Source organism: Pituophis catenifer, unplaced genomic scaffold (genome assembly GCF_029215685.1).
Source record: "Pituophis catenifer annectens isolate HBS135680 unplaced genomic scaffold, rPitCat1.0.hap2 SCAF_6, whole genome shotgun sequence".
Taxonomy (NCBI): Eukaryota; Metazoa; Chordata; class Lepidosauria; order Squamata; family Colubridae; genus Pituophis; species Pituophis catenifer.
Genome location: NW_027256886.1, coordinates 101,377,167 through 101,393,397, shown reverse-complemented (window position 1 = coordinate 101,393,397; position 16,231 = coordinate 101,377,167). Strand labels below are relative to the sequence as shown.

Genomic DNA, 16,231 nt, shown 5'->3' with positions numbered 1-16,231 from the left:
CCTCTTTGTAAAAACTTTAACCAGATTTATAACTGTTGCCTGGGGCCAGAAATGCCTGGAGAATTCTCACCTCTTGGGAAATGAGAGGGGGGGGGACATGTGGATGGACCTAAGAAGCTCTTCTTATCTGCTTCTCAGAGGCCGGTACGGTATCATCTTCACACCTGCGGATTGGTGGGAATCCACATCGGACAGTGGGGAGGGGTTCCTAATTTCCTTTATCCTGGGCTATAATTCCTGAGGGACCTCAGAGTCTGCTTTGAATTTTGACTTGCTTTCATCCCTTTTCAACACGAAGTTTTTAAGAGTTCTTATTTTCTTGGAAGGGGGGAAGAGGCTGAGAATTGGGATGGAAGGAACCACAAACACTTCACAAACCTTCCCAGCCACAACAGATTCTTAAACACAGATTGTGGTATCACACACACTCCTAAACAGTGCCTTTTTGTGGCATCAGGAAGGAACATGGGATCAATCTCACAACACTCACCCTATAGGGGTGCCCTAGCTGTTGTCCCTTGGGGCACATCAAAGATTGTGAATCCCACTCCTGACACCAGTTTCTTTGGAATCAAACACAGGACCCCAAAAAACCCAATAATCAAAGCTCACTGCAGTTACTATTTGTTCAAGGTTCACTGGAGGAATTTCCCTCCAGGACATAGCAAGACTGATTTCCACAGACAAAAGGATGCACTCATATTTATATATTTCTGGAAAGGAGGAGAAAATGATAATCATCAATATGTGTATCTAATAGATGATATAACCATGAATATTCATAATTAGCACACATCAAGGTACTTTCATGCCTGCTCACTGTTACCATCCTCACGAAAGAGATATTGCCTAAATAAAAAGAAACGTATCAGTTGCATTTCCACAGCAGTTTGGATAAAATCTATTGAGAAATTAGGGCATTAACTCTTTATTTCTATCTTGGTAACACATTATTCCTCCAAGAAATTGGCTTCCTCACATTCTTCCAGACTTCCTTTATTTATTTAAAGAAAAAATGTTGCCCCATTCATGCATGGAGAATAGCTTGGAGTTGAAATTCTTCTGTCTCACATTTCCACATTGCTTCTGGCCGTGAGATGCTCCTTTGTGTTGAGGTCTGGCCTCAGAAGAATAATGTAGCACTTGGGGATGAAGATGCAGACCAGCAGACCAGCACTAGAGGCTAGGATGGAGAAGACCTGCACAGCCACCATGTATTTCCCTTTGGTGCTCAGGTAGGTGGGCACAAAAGTCACCCAGACACTGCAGAAGACCAGCATGCTGAAGGTGATCAGCTTGGCTTCGTTGAAGGCCCCAGGCAGATTCCTGGCCAGGAAAGCCACCGTGAAGCAGATGGCAGCCAGGAAGTCCATGTAGCTGAGGGTGACGTAGAACATGACAACGGCCCCTTCGTTGCATTGCAGGATGATCTCTCCAGGCTGGGAGTGGAAGTCAGAGTCAGGGAAGGGGGGAGAAACTCCCATCCAGGTGGAGCAGATGATAACTTGGACAGCAGAACAACAAAGGATGATGGAGTTGGCCAAGCACTTCCCCAACCATTTCTTTACTCGGTTTCCTGGTTTTGTGGCCAGGAAGGCCAGCACCACCGTGATGGTTTTGGCCAAGAGAGAAGAAATGGCAACTGAGAAGATGAGGCTGAAAACCGTTTGTCGGAAAAGGCAGGTGGCTTTCCTTGGTTGACCAATGAAGAGGGAAGAAGACAAGAAGCAAAGCAGGAGGGAGACCAGGAGGATGTAGGAGAGGTCCCGGTTGTTGGCTTTGACAAGGGGAGTTTCTCGGTATTTAATGAAGATGATTAAAACAAGGTCTGTGATTAAGAACAAGAATAGGGCAAAAGAGACCAGGATGATGCCCAGATGTTCTTCATAAGACAGGAAGGTTATAACTTTGGGGATACATTGGACTCTGTCCTCATTTGGATATTCATCATTTGGACACTTGGTGCATTTTTCCATATCTGAGAAACCGAAAAGCAACTTTCTTTAATATTCTGTCTTTTTAACTTACAAGAAATACCTTCTTTGGATAACAGCTGATTCCATGGGCATTTTCCAAGAAGTATTTTTTTTAAAGTTTTTTATTACTAATACAAAATTAAAAAAAAAACATTGGACATAGATATAACATCACTGTTTCCAAACATCTTCCATCACTGTACAATAATATTAGTACTCATATAAACATATAGTTCTTAAGCTTTGTTCATTATTTAAACATAATATGATATTAATACTTTCCCCCTTATTTCTGTATATTTATTCATCTCTTAAACATACATTTATCTATAATAACATCTATATTTTTGTTCTAACACTATACATTTGTCTTGGCTACCCTCTTGTTATCTATCCAATCATAAAATTGTTCCCAGATTTTGTAGTACTTATTTTCTCTTTTATCCTTGAGTTCCAAAGTGAGTCTGTCCATTTCTGCACAGTTAAAGATTTTCAGTAATATTTCCTCTGCAGTTGGAATTTCTTTCTCTTTGCATTTTTGAGTGAAAGCTATTCGTGCCGCTGTCAGTATAATTTGTATCTTTCTTATATTTTCTTTCTATAATCCCCAGTGAGAAAAATTCCAGTTTGACTTCTATATTTGTTGACAAAATTTCTTCCAGCCAGTTCTTTAATAAATTCCAAAATTTTTGCACCTTTGGGCATTCCCACCACATGAGGTAGTAATTCTCACGGTCTCTCCACACTTCCAGCATATCGAGGATTTCCCCTTATTCATTTGTACTAATCTTGGGGGGGGAGGTGCCACCTATAGAATATTTTATAGAGGTTTCCCTTATAGGAGGTTGCTAGTGTGATTTTTAAATATTTTTCCCATAAACTTTGCCAATTGTCCAAATCGATATTGTGCCCAAAATATTTACACCAAATTATTGTTTCTTTCACCTGTTTCTCAATCATATTCTAATAAATATCGATATAGTTTACTTATGGTCTTGCCTTCCCTGCTAAATAAAATTTTATCTAATTCTGATGATTCTTGCTTTATGCCCCATTCCTTTTTATCTTTGCTAAATTTAGATTGAATTTGGAGATCTGCCCACCATTTCAATTAAATTCCTTCTTCCTTTAAAGTATTTCTCACTTTTAATTCTCCTTTCTCATTCAAAATATCTTTATAGGTGACAGCTCTCCCTCGTTTTGTCAAATTTGGATGTGTGTACATTTCTAATGTTGACACCCAATTAGGAATTTCCATATAATTATTTCTTTTTGTTTTTTTCCAAATATCCAATAGTGCTCTCCTAATATAATGCCTCCGGAAGTACTGATGGATTAAATGTTTTTCCTCCCATAGAATAGCGTGCCACCCTGTCTGTAAGTCATGACCTTCTAGTGCCAATAGTCTTGTGTTTTTAGGATGCATCCACTCACTTAGCCAAACCAACGCCACTGCCTGATTATACTTTGTCCAGTCTGGTAGGCCAAATCCTCCTCTTTCTCTAGCATCTTGTAATAATTTGAATCTAATTCTCAGCCGTTTCCCTTGCCATATGAATTTTGAAGTATTTATTAATGATGTCATTAAAAAGAGTATAAGAAGGATATTTTTTAAAAAAAAATCTAGCTAGGTATATGAAGTTGAGGGAAGTCCTAGGATGTGAATTATTTCCAGTGTAATGTGTAGAATATTCATAGGAACCTACATTATTAGAGATTAATAATGAATCATATAATCCTTTTAGGCAAACATCCTGAGTCCTGACACATGGCAGTTAATATCCTGGAGTTGGAGGACACCTACAGTATCCTGTAACATCTGGAAGCAATCTGGAACTAAGGAGAAACTTCCTATCAGTGAGAACAATCAACCAGTGGAATAGCTTGCCTCCAGAAGTTGTGGGTTCTTCAACATTGGAGATTCTTAAGAAGAGACTGGACAGTCACTTGTCTGAAATGGCCTCCGGCTTGAGCAAGGGGTAGGATTAAAAGACCTCCAAGATCCCTTTCAGCTCTACTCTGGTTGGTTGGTTGAATTACCTGACTGGCAGACTATTTGTGTAATGAATTCCCCCCTGTAACTATCTACAGCACCACATTATGGACCAGTGACACCTTCTCAGTGATCCTCAAAGGAAGGCCAATAAACAGTGAATTACAAGGTCTTTCAGAAGGTGGACCTGAAACAATTCATCAAGTTTCAAAGATCTCAGATGTTCCTACAACGATGAACTTAGCAGCACACATCCAAACTAAAAAGCAGAAGATATATTTCCTCTGCTGTTAGTAAAGCTTTCCCAGTCTCCCACCTCCTCCTCCCATCTCTTCCCAGCCCCTCCTTCAAAGTCTTTTTTATTTACTTCCTTTTGGATAAGAAATTGTGCAGGTTAAAAATAATAATAAAAAAAAAAACAGGTGAGCTTCAATCTGTCTAACTTGCACTTTTATGAAAAGGTTCTGAATGGATCCAGTTCCAAATGGCCTGCTATTTCCACTGGTGTCACCCACCTTGCTGAGTGGAGATGGTTCCCTCTGGACAGGGAAGGCAGTCATAGCAGCAAACTGGCTCTCCTTCTCGAGCCCTCTTGACAAATCCAGGATGACAATTTTCCACACATTTGGACTGAGGCAGAGACTGAGCAGAAAAACAAGGAATGCCAAAGAAAATATGTTAGGACTCTTCATCCATGGAAAATGGAGGTAGAAATGGATGGAGACAAGCAACCTCTGGTCTTCACTGAGGTAAATACGAAACCTCTGACTACTTCTAAACAGATGCAGGAGGTGTAACAACTGGCAGATTCTTCATTTAGTTCCTCCCTTTTGCTTTTGGAATTTAACAGTGCAATAAAGTACTTTTCTATTTAATAAAATCTAGACGGATGGAATTGAAAAAAGTTTTAAGTATGATTATATCAATATTAAAATTGAGAATAAAGCCGGGGTGAAATGCTACCAGTTCGGACCGGTTCAGCCGAACTGGTAGCAGTGGCAGGTGGTTTGGAGAACGGTAGCGGCGGAAGCACAAGGCTCCGCCAGCCCACCCAGTAATCGTTTCTTCCTGGTTTTAACTAGGAAATAACCTTTTTTACCCTCTACGCATGCACAGAAGGCTTTGCACATGTGCAGAGTGTCCAACTGTACACGTGATGTGAGAGTGCGTGCGTGCAGAGCACGCATTTCCAAACTGGTAGGGAAGGTAAGTAGATTTCACCCCTGGAATAAAGTTTACTGTAAAAATTTTAGGAAACTTTTATTCCATTAGATTTTTTAATGTAGAATAAAACTATGATGAAGAAAGAAACCTCTGACTAGTAAGATCTTGAAAGATCTCAATAAAACATGGCAAAGTCACTCCACTTAGGTCCTGTCTGTTAAAGAACTTCCATTAGATGACACCAACTGGCATGGAAGGCCAACCACCCTGGAGACTCCAGGCTTTGCCCACTTGAAATGGGACCTCAGGCTTTGGAAAACAGAGAAAAGACACCAAAATTTCTCTTACCTTATTGAGCAACTTTAGCAATGAAAGAGCATCTTGGTTGATAGAAAGTCTCTGTCTTTCAAAATATGCCAGAGTCTCACTCCTGGCATCCTCCTTGGGGAGAACCAATAAGCTTACAATCCTCAGTTCTGCTGTTATCTCTCCATTTTGGTCCAAGTACAGTTTTTTCAGAGAAATATTGAAAAACTCATTCTTCTTCAGGAAGGGATGAAACTAGTATTGAAACAGCCAGATATTTGAAAAGCAGAAAACTTTGTTTCTTATCCCACATTGAATCTTTCTTTTACAAGTGTCTAATCTCCAAATTTGGTTAAATAGGATACAAATACTGCCATTATCTTCATAAGTGAATGAAAAAGTTTGAGAAAAATTTGTCAATCATATACTGACAAAATAGAGAGAAAATATAATTGACACAATTTGTCAATTATAGGGACCATTCTAGAGCAGATAACAAACAAAATGAACAGAGAGAAAAAAAGATGATTCATAAACTCTTTGAAAACAACAGGTTGATTCCCAGAAAGCATGGGTTGATCAAGAAGAAATCTGTCAGGCTAATCTTCTCCCTGGTCATCCTGATGGAAAACATCCAGAGTTGCTAATTCTACTTGACTGTAAAGCGACATTAACAAAATTTTGCAAATCTGGAAGTACAACTCTCCCACCAACTCTTTTTTCACCCTGAAAAGTTAGCCAGGATCCTTTCTGAGTTGCTTTCTCTCCCTTTATGCAGTTGCAGGATTCTCCTCTCTTCTCTGATCCTTTCCTAGGCAGCCTCTCTTCTCCTCATCCCAAAAGTCATTATCACACATCATTACACTTCCTAAATAGATTATGGGAACTCTGGTGACATCACTGGATTTCAGTAAAGAAGTCACAAACAATTGTGTGATGTGATTAGAAAACTGAAGGGTGGTATGATAACTAAGTGGATAAAAACAGTCTTCAAAATGATACTCAAATAATTTTTAATCCTTTTAAATCTTTCCTCTGAAACCTGAAGGTGATAGATAGTGATTTGCCATTAATCAGCCATTTTTCTATGTTGTCATTAATACAGTAGAATTGATAAATCTCTTATCTCTTTTATCTCTTCTTGATAAAAGTTTCCTTTTCATGACTTGGCATTAAAACAGGGCCCTGCCATTTGAGTAAATGAACAAGGCAGGACTTGCTGCAGAATTAGGAGACAGAGTGTAAAAAGCAAAAACAATCCCAAACTGAAATTCCCACACAGCTGTTCTGCTGAATTCCTTCTGCAAAGTAGGTTTTATCAGGAAATCAAGAAAGAATTACCGCATTTTTTGCAACATAAGATGCTCCGGACCCTATGACGCATATTAGCTTTAGAGTAAGAAAATAAGGGGGGAAAAAAAATCTGCCTCTGCCTTCCAGCATCCATCCATATTCATCTGGCTACCGTCCTTGCAGCATACAGCAAACAGCCTGGTTAGCTTCAGCATGTTATTGCAACCCCAGCCCATGGCTCATCAAGGCTCTGCTCCGTTGCACCCACCAGTGGTCAGCTGAGCAACAGCTGGATCCTGGCCTCCCTTCGCCCCGCCAATCAGTGGGCTGGATGACTGGAAATGCTGCCATTGCTGCCTCCTCTGTGTTTGCTGCCTCCGCCGGGAACTCTGGAGCTTTCGCTGCCAAGCATCTGATCGGTGGTTGGATTGGCCTCCCGGAATACTGCCGATCAGCTGTTCGAGGCGGCGGGAGTTCGCTGCCACCATTCGCTGCTGTTGCTAATCACCGCCACCTACCGCCACTGCTGCCTTTTGCAGCCGCCACCATTTGGTGGTGGTGATCAGCGGCGGCGATAAACAGCAGAAAACGGCAGCAGTGGTGAACAGCAGCAGCAATCCCCACTGCCTGGAACAACTGATTGGCGGTATTCTGGGAGACTGATCCAACCGCCAATCAGCTGTTCGGCAGCAAAGGCTCCAGTGTTCCCTGGCTGCAGTGAAAAGCAGCAGCGGCGGTAACAGGCAGCGGTGGGGGTAACAATTCACCATGCCGCACCAACCCTCCTTCCCCCGCTGCAATATTCTCTCCATAAAACGCACACACATTTCCACCCACATTTTTGCGGGGGAAAGTGCATCTTATGGAGTGAAAAATATGGTAGATTGGCTTAATCTGTTGAGATGATTCCCCTCCTTCTCCTTTGGATTCCTTCTCCAAAAGATCTAAGATTAATGGATCCATAATGGGACCCCATACCTGCCACGGCTGCAGCCTTTGAGTCCCCAAGAAGTTTTCTCCAGCCTTCCTTCTCCTCCTCAATCTGAAGGAATATGCGGCATTCAAGGCACGGGCCAGGGTCTTTATGATATTGTAATCATGGATAAAGTTTGCGAACCATTTCCTGTTCCTTTTCTCCTGGGTCTCCAGTGGGGCTTTCTGGGTGCATCTTCTGCGGCCTTTGACAGAAAAGATGTCCTTTGAAAGAGAACAGCGAAAATAATGACCTTGAAACTTTTCTTCCACAAAGAAATGGGGTTGAAAGGCCTCATCTTTTGGCCTTTTTTCTGACAGATAACGAAAGTTCCAAATACTATGGATGTATTTGAGAAGTCTGCGATTTTTTATTACGTACCCTAAAAAATTTGTGAGGATCCAGACTTTCCCTTCAATCGGTCCTGGCAAATGCAGAAGTGTTTCCTGGAAAGGAAGAATTCTCTTCCAAATGAACTCGTATTCTATGAAGTGAACAAAGATGTTGACTTGTCTCCACTTAGAGAGGGCTTCCCTGAGGGCTGCTGTATGTTCAGTTGTTGAGAACAGTTGTGATATAACAACACAAATTCCATTCCTGACAAGCATAGGAGTGAAAGTCCTCATGAAATTTTCTCCATTTTCTGTGTCTGAAGCAAAGAGTCCAATCAGGGTCCATCCGAAGTGGAGGAGCAGTTGGACAATTGCTGGGTACTGGAACCCTTCTTTGGGATGCATCTGGTGGAAAAAAGGGAATTGACTTTTATCACTCAGAGCCTCTGCAGATGTTTCCTCATTGATCTGAAAAAGCAATGAAGAATGCTGTGTTACATTTGAGGTCAGATCGAATCTAAAATATTAGATTTTAATAAATTCAACTTGGTTCTCATGAATGTAGTAGAATAGTTTGTTAATTAGATATTGTTTAAAATATTAAAGGCAGAATATTAGCAAGATTGTATAATAAAAGTGGAAAATAATAAATTCAAAAACAATAAAAATGTAAATCATATTACTGTATCACCCCTACAATTTATTACAATTAGATTAACAGGTGCAAATGCCAGCTGAAGGATTCTATTCCAATAAAGGGCCTATGATAATATTTGAAGATTGCTGCATCTTTTTCTGCTTCTATATCCCAGATTCTTTGTGGAGGAATCTTTTTAGCTTCTTTCTCCAGTTGTACAAGAACAGGGAGACCTCAGTTTCTAATACGATTTGTCAGTTGTATTATCAATCCTGAAATTAACCTGGCTGAGGCCATCTTGGAGGCTTCAGGGTTGTCACACAACAGAAGGAATGGGGAAATAGTTAGATGGGCTTTTGTAGCCAAAACAATAAAGTTTTCCTGTGGGAACCAAGGACATTCTCACAGGTGGCTGGCCAGGGGAGGGGGAAGTAACTAAGCAACCGGCCAGCAACTGATTGGACAGCATGACCAGTGACCTGGGGGAAAGGGGAAACTTTTACTTTTAATTAGGTGAAAGCCGCAGAAACTTTTAGAGTCAGCTTCCATCAGTTGTGCCAATATGATGTATCCAATAAAACTGTTCTTTGAGGAAATTGCCTGCCTCGGAGTTCTCATTTCTACGTGTGCATTACTTGGAATGCTGACATGTACAATCCAAGAGGTCTTTAATTGAAATTTTGTCTGTTCTAGCAGCCACAATTTTCGGAGTCTGTCAGTTTCCCTAGATTAAATTTTATGCCAATCTTCTGATTTTAGACAAAGCAGAAACTGTATAAATTCCCAAATCAGCTCTGAGGGCAGCAGCTGGAGTCCTTTTGTCCACCCCAAGATCCTCCTCAGAGGCTGAGATTGGGCTGGTTCTACTGTTGGTTTCTCTCTGAAGCCCCAAACATCAGATTGATGGAAGAACATGGGAGAAAACTGGGCCTCGTATACTTTAATCATTGGGGCTGAGGAAGCTGGAGAGCTAAGAGGTTTTCATTTAAGCACCACTTTCTCTCCTGCCCTTTCTCTAACGGAGCTCCTTGGATGATGAGGGAGCCAAGATTCAGTCTCAGAGAAAACAACCCCAGGTAAGGAAAGGTGTTACTTGCTCTAATGGCTGACCATCTATGGCTATGATGTCATTTCACAAAGACCATAACTTTTGAATTTTATTTATTAATTATCAGTTAATTATTATGACACAAGGATCCACATTTTCTTCAAAGTGTAAGCAATCCAATGAGTAAGTATGATAAATCATATTATCAGTGTAAATCAGTGTGTTCCAATAGATATTTAGCATGCTAAACGTGTATCTATAACAGAATTTATAATAAAATAAAAGGGTTGGGAGGATCCTTGGAGGTCTTCTAGTTCAACCCCCTGCTCAAGCAGGAGACCCTATACTATGCCAGACAAGTGGCTGTCCAGTCTCTTCTTAGAAGCCTCCAGTGATGGACCACCCACAACTTCTGAAGGGGAGACCTTCCATTCCTCATCATTAGGAAAGTTCTCCTTACTTCTAGGTTGTTTCTCTCCTTGATTAGTTTCCATCCTTTGTTTCTTGTCTTGCTTTCTAGTACTTTGGAAAATAGGCTGACCTCCTCTTCTCTGTGGCAGCCCCTCAAATATTGGTATATTGCTATTATGTCACCCTTAGTTCTTTCCACTAGACTAGACATACTGAATTCCTGCAACTGCTCCTCATATGTTTTAGTCTCCAGGCCCTTAATCATCTTTTCTGCACTCTTTCCAAAGTCTTTACATATTTTTATAATATGGAGACCAAAACTGGATGCACTATTCCAAATGTGTTCTTGCCAAGGCATTATAAAGTGGTACTAATATTTCATATGACCTTGATTCTATCCCTCTGTTGATGCAGCCTAGGATTGTATGGGATTTTTTTGGCTGCTGCCACACACAGCTGGCTTGGCTCATATTTAAGTGATTGTCTACTAGGACTCCAAGATACTTCTCACAGGTACTGCTATTTAAGGCAGGTTTCACCTAATCTGTACCTGTACATTTGGGTTTTTTTGCCTAAATGTAAAACCTTCCAACCTTACAAGTCAGTGGTGGGATTCAGCCAGATCAGGCGAACCATTAGCGGTGATGGCGGGAGGCTCTGTCCACCTACCCGGGCGTAATGCACAAGCACTGCGCATGCTAAGAACTGGAAGGGAAGGGAAGTGAATCCCACCACTAGTTCAAGTCTATCTAGATCCATCTGGATCTTGAGCCAATCTTCTGGGGTGTTGGATATTTCTGCCACTTTAACCCTAACCCCATTTCTCCCCTCATCCAAATCATTGATGAAGATGTTGAAGAGTACTGGGCCTAAAATGGAACCTTGGGGTCCCCACTGCTTGTTTCCCTCCATGCAGACGTAGCTCCATTGAGGACCACAGGCTGACTCTATCCATGAATGATGCTGTCTATCCCACATATTTTTAGCTTATGAAGAAATAGGTTGTGGTTTACTTTGTCAAAGGCTTTCTGAAATCCAAGTACTGTATACTGCACTGCATTTCACTGGTCCACTAATTTAGTCATTTTTGTCAAAAAATGAAATAACATTTATTTATGATCTGTTTTTGATCCTTCATTAGTCCCAGTAACTCATTCATATTCATACCTTCCCCCTTTTTAAATGTGGAAATTTTAAATTTTTAAATTTTAAATTCGTCTTATTTATAGGGGTATGGGTAAGGCGTTTTAAATTGGGGAGCCATTTTAGATTTAATTCTGTTTTAAACGTATTTTAATTGTTTATATTGTATGTTTTTAACTTTGGCTGTTCACCGCCCCGAGTCCTTCGGGAGAGGGGGTGGTATAAAAATCTAATAAATAAATAAATAAATAAATATATCTAGACTGAAGAACAAGGGTTCAAATATGCATCTTTCCCTTCCTCCTTGGTAAGCATAGATCCTTCTTCTCATGGCTCAATTGAACCCAAACCTCCCTCTCAAACAAAGGTTTGGATCAGGGCCAACAGTCTGAGCTCCATTTTGAGGGCAAAACATTTTCTTCATTGTATTTCTCTGTTTATTGTCAAATGGTGCACTAACATCTAGAAAGCCAGAAAATCTTGTTTTACCTTACTGATATAGATTAGATATTTCAAGATAAATTTCTTGCCAATGTTAGATTATTAACGTACGTATTATTTCTTATAAAATCTATATAGCTTTAAATTCTACCTAAAACCTTCTGGTTCTTCTGCAAGGAATGCATATTTCTCAAGTTTAACTAAGAGGATCATGGCATATATTTTACCCACTGCTAGTCTATTTGGCCTATAATTGCTAAAGTCCTTTTTATTCCACTTTTTAGATAGATAAAAAGCTACTATTGCCAACTTCAATCCGAGTGGATAGGGCAGGCATTATTCATATGTGAAAATGAAGATGCCAATAGAGGCACTAACAACCAGGGATATTTTTTTATCAATTACATAGTTGGTAGAAAGTCTTCTCCAGGGAATGTATAGCTTGCATTTCATGCCTTTTATGATTAATTTCAACATGAACATAAGGGGATAAACTATTGACATTTTTGCTAATATGGATAAAAGCAGCTCTTGAATTCCATGGAGAAGACAAGATTGCATCTATTGCTCACCCACCACCACCCACCACTCACTTTACCAGGTGGAGAAAAATACACACAAACCTGTGGGACTTTGTAGATGCCTCCTAATGTTGATATATGGATGGAGATGTCCCTGTTAGCTCTATCAAGAAGAACCAGAAGGTTGTCCTTCCTTCCACAGCCATAGTTGGGGACATTGGCTTCTCCAATGGAGAGCATGTCCAGCAAGGCATCTGAAGTGCGGAAAGGGCTCAAATGGTTGTCATGGATGTTGTAGCCAAGTGTGAGATTGCGCAAGAGATGGGGATTCTTGTTGACCAATTGAATAGTGAAAATGAACCGTAAGCCATATAAAAAACCATAAACATCCCTATTGTAAAAAAAAAAAATCCTATTATAATCAACAGCAACAACAAATACTTCTTTTAATATATAATCCTCCACAAGCCTACTGAGCCTTAAGCCAACACTGATCCAAAAACAATGATCGGTTACATAAATATGGAAACTGGTTGAGGTACAGCAACTACAACTTATTCCAACACTACTTTAAATAAAATCCATTATTCAAGTGATAAATTAAGGATTGAACTGAGAGAGGAAAATAATCTGCAGCCCTTTCAGCTTTTTTTCAGGCCCATTTTTGGATTTGAGTCTCTTTCACAAAATCAGACAAAAGAAGGAAGCCATGGAAATCAAAATCATTCAAGAAATTAGACATATTCCCCAATATAGGAATAAATGAAAAATAAAAAACAGAAAAGGAGAGTGTTAGAATGGAGGGAGTGCATCACCCTGAATGACTTACAAATCACGGAAAACCAACTGAACTGAAGGAGCCATGTTGAAAAGCCATTTTCTATGCAATCTTTTATTTCCAGTGATGACTATACCGATGAGATGGTCTCCTGGTCTGTAAAAGCTCTGTGGTTGTTTTCCATCCTGGTGCTCCAAACTCAGCGGGCATTTCATTCTCAGCTTCCCAGAGACTGGATGGGACAAAAACAGCATCAGAAGCAGAAGCAGGAGGTCCATAATTTCTGAGGGAATCAATCAATCCTCTTCCTGTTTCTAAAGAAGAATTCAAAGGACTCTCACAAGGTGTAATATGATCCAGATGCTTTCCTGATTCAAATGCAGAGAAACACTCAGTTTCATGTGGAAAGGAGAGAGACGTACATTCAAGAGCACAGACTCTGCCTATCCCAAAACTCCATATTTCTCTGCCCGAAGTCTCCCCTGGAGGATTCAGCCAAACAGCAGAGCTAAAACTTTTATCATAATTCTCACTCTCAGGAGAGATCCCTGGATAATTCAACTAGTTCTTGGACTCAGAGATTGTTGGGAAATTCTCTGGAGAGAAGTGAAAAGGGAATTATCCCCATGTGATTCATAATGATAGGGGCAGAGATTGAATTAAATCTATCATCAAGAGTTGAGAGTTTTGGGAGCTCCATGCTTAAAACTGACCCTGGAGGGAATAAACGGCACCTGTGGCTGAAGATAAAAAGAAATGTGACATTTGTTGGCATTGTGGTTAAAGAGAAAATCCCAGGGGATAGTTAATGCCAGAACATGTCACAGATCTGAAATAGCTGCCTGCTGAGTTGGAACCAAAATTTACATTATTTTGAAAGCTAATGCTCAAGGGCAACACACAGAAGGGCTGATGCAATAGTGCAGCCAGTCTCTAAGAACAAAATCAACTTTAGTGAAAAAATAGTTATCAGAAATTTGCAATTTAAAAAAGTCACATCCACAGAGAAAGAGAAAGAGAGAGGGGGAGAGGGAGAGGGAGAGAGAGAAGATAGAAAAAACCAAGTGAAAAGAGATGGAGAAATCAAGGCTGCCTTTCACCCTATGTGGGGAGGGGAGGGGAGGGAGGGGAGGGGAGCTTCAGACCCTCGTGTTGCAGATGGAAAGCTGATCTGCAAAATCCAACTTCCATCTTCAGAGACCTGGGAATGCAGAAGCCCCCATCCCATGTTCCCCTGCCACCCTTTCCCATGCACAGGCCAGGCAAGGGGGCTCTTGCAGGGATGCCAGACAGGAGACTCTGCCCGGCTGAGTGGGGAGCCCCTCTTGGGAGGAGGAAGCTGGGGAGCCTCATGTTGGGGAAGGGAAGCAGATCTGCAAAATCTCCCTCCAGGTTCCATCTTCTGAGTCCTGGGAAGGGGCGAGACCAAATCCCATGTTGCACTGCCACCCCTTTCCATGCATGGGGCACTCAGGGGAAAGCAAAGCCCAGACCCATAGAGAAGGCCCAGGATGGCCAGGAGGCCAGGGCAACCCCTACTCCCCACTCCTGGGAAGAGACTAACCTGGTTTATGGGTCCCAGGGTTGAATGTTGAGGTGACACAGCCCCCGGGGTTTCTCCAGCCTCGCTTGGGCTTCGTGTCTTTCCAGGAGAGGCTCCTGTGGGGGAGAAGCCATGCAGGGCTGGGTCTTCCAAGGGGGATCCGGGGTTGCCCTGGAGGAAAAGGCAGCCAGCCTCACCCTGGAGGGGATCCTCCACTATTCGGAGGAAGATGGGGGTCCCCTGTGGCCCCTCCAGACCCCCTAGCTGAGGAGACCCTCTTCATTTCAGCCTTTTCTGGGAAAGGGGCTTAAGCCCCCCTCCCTCTGCAATTCTGGGAGGTTTTGCCTCTACCATCAACCATGGTATCATGCTGCACCGGCTAGAGGAGTTAGGGGTGGGGGGCACCGTCCTATGGTGGTTCTCCTCCTTTCTCTCTGACCGGTCGCAGTCTGTGTTGACAGGGGGGCAGAGGTCGACCCCGAGGCCCCTTGTATGTGGGGTGCCACAAGGGTCGGTCCTCTCGCCCCTTCTGTTCAACATTTATGTGAAGCCGCTGGGTGAGATCATCCGTGGTTTCGGGGTGGAGTACGCTGATGATACTCAGCTGTACATCTCCACCCCGGACCACCCCAATGATGCCCTTGAAGTGATGTCCCGGTGCCTGGAGGCCGTGCGGATCTGGATGGGGAGAAACAGACTCAGGCTCAACCCATCCAAGACCGAGTGGCTGTGGTTTCCGACATCCAGATATAGTCAGTTGGTGCCATCACTGACTATTGGGGGCAAGTCATTGGCCCCCACAGAGAGGGTTCGCAACTTGGGTGTCCTCCTGGACTCACAGCTGTCTTTAGAAGAGCACATGATGGCTGTGGCCAGGGGGACTTTTTATCAGGTCCGCCTGATTCGCCAGTTGCGTCCCTTTCTGGATCGGGACTCGTTAAATACGGTCACTCATGCTCTCGTTACTTCCCGCTTGGACTACTGCAATGCTCTCTACATGGGGCTCCCCTTGAAGAGCACCCGGAGGCTCCAGCTGGTCCAGAATGCGGCCACGCGGGTGGTTATGGGAGTGACGTGGCGTTCCCATGTGACCCCCCTCCTGCGCGAGCTGCACTGGCTCCCGGTGGTCTTCCAGGTGCGCTTCAAGGTTTTGGTTACCACCTTTAGAGCGCTCCATGGCATCGGACCGGGGTGTCTACGAGACCACCTTCTGCTACCAATAGCCTCTCACCGACCAGTACGCTCCCATAGAGAGGGGCTCCTCAGGGTGGCGTCGGCCAAACAGTGTCGACTGGTGGCCCCCAGGGGGAGAGCCTTCTCTGTGGGGGCACCTACCATCTGGAACGAGCTCCCCCCAGAGATACGGAAGATCCCGGACCTGCGCACGTTTCGCCGTGCTCTCAAAACTTTTCTATTTCAGCAAGCTGGCCTGGCCTAACTCCCCTCTTTTAAATTTTTTAAATTTTTTAATTCGTGATTTTATAAATTGGGTGTTTTAATCTGTGTTTTCGGCCAAAATATTTAATAATTTTAAGGGATTTTTAATATTTGTATTATCTGTATTTTATCTTGGCTGTTCACCACCCTGAGTCCTTCGGGAGTAGGGCAGTATAGAAATTTGATTAAATAAATAAATAAAATAAATAAATTTCTCATCCCCTCCCCAAAAGCT

The 16,231-nt window shown here is 42.3% G+C and overlaps 1 protein-coding gene across 1 annotated transcript; it reads right to left on the bottom strand.

Moving 5' to 3' along the window:
- Positions 1-1,067: 1,067 nt before the first annotated feature.
- On the bottom strand, positions 1,068-14,842 carry LOC139318734 (vomeronasal type-2 receptor 26-like). The gene is made up of 6 exons (XM_070946313.1): positions 14,757-14,842; positions 14,581-14,675; positions 13,153-13,248; positions 12,341-12,492; positions 4,485-4,605; positions 1,068-1,978 (listed from the first exon to the last, which is right to left on the bottom strand). The coding sequence occupies exons 1-6, from the start codon at positions 14,840-14,842 to the stop codon at positions 1,068-1,070; spliced, it is 1,461 nt and encodes a 486-aa protein (XP_070802414.1).
- Positions 14,843-16,231: the final 1,389 nt, after the last annotated feature.

What these genes read in the sequence shown, in the direction of transcription:
- LOC139318734 (XM_070946313.1), bottom strand. Translation starts at nt 14,842, where the DNA reads ATGAAGAGGGTCTCCTCAGCTAGGGGGTCTGGAGGGGCCACAGGGGAC. An exon ending in CCCTGGGACCCATAAACCAG is followed by an intron (nt 13,249 to 14,580) that starts GTTAGTCTCTTC and finishes TGTCCCATCCAG; the next exon opens with TCTCTGGGAAGCTGAGAATG. An exon ending in GCATCTACAAAGTCCCACAG is followed by an intron (nt 4,606 to 12,340) that starts GTTTGTGTGTAT and finishes GCTCAGTCTCTG; the next exon opens with CCTCAGTCCAAATGTGTGGA.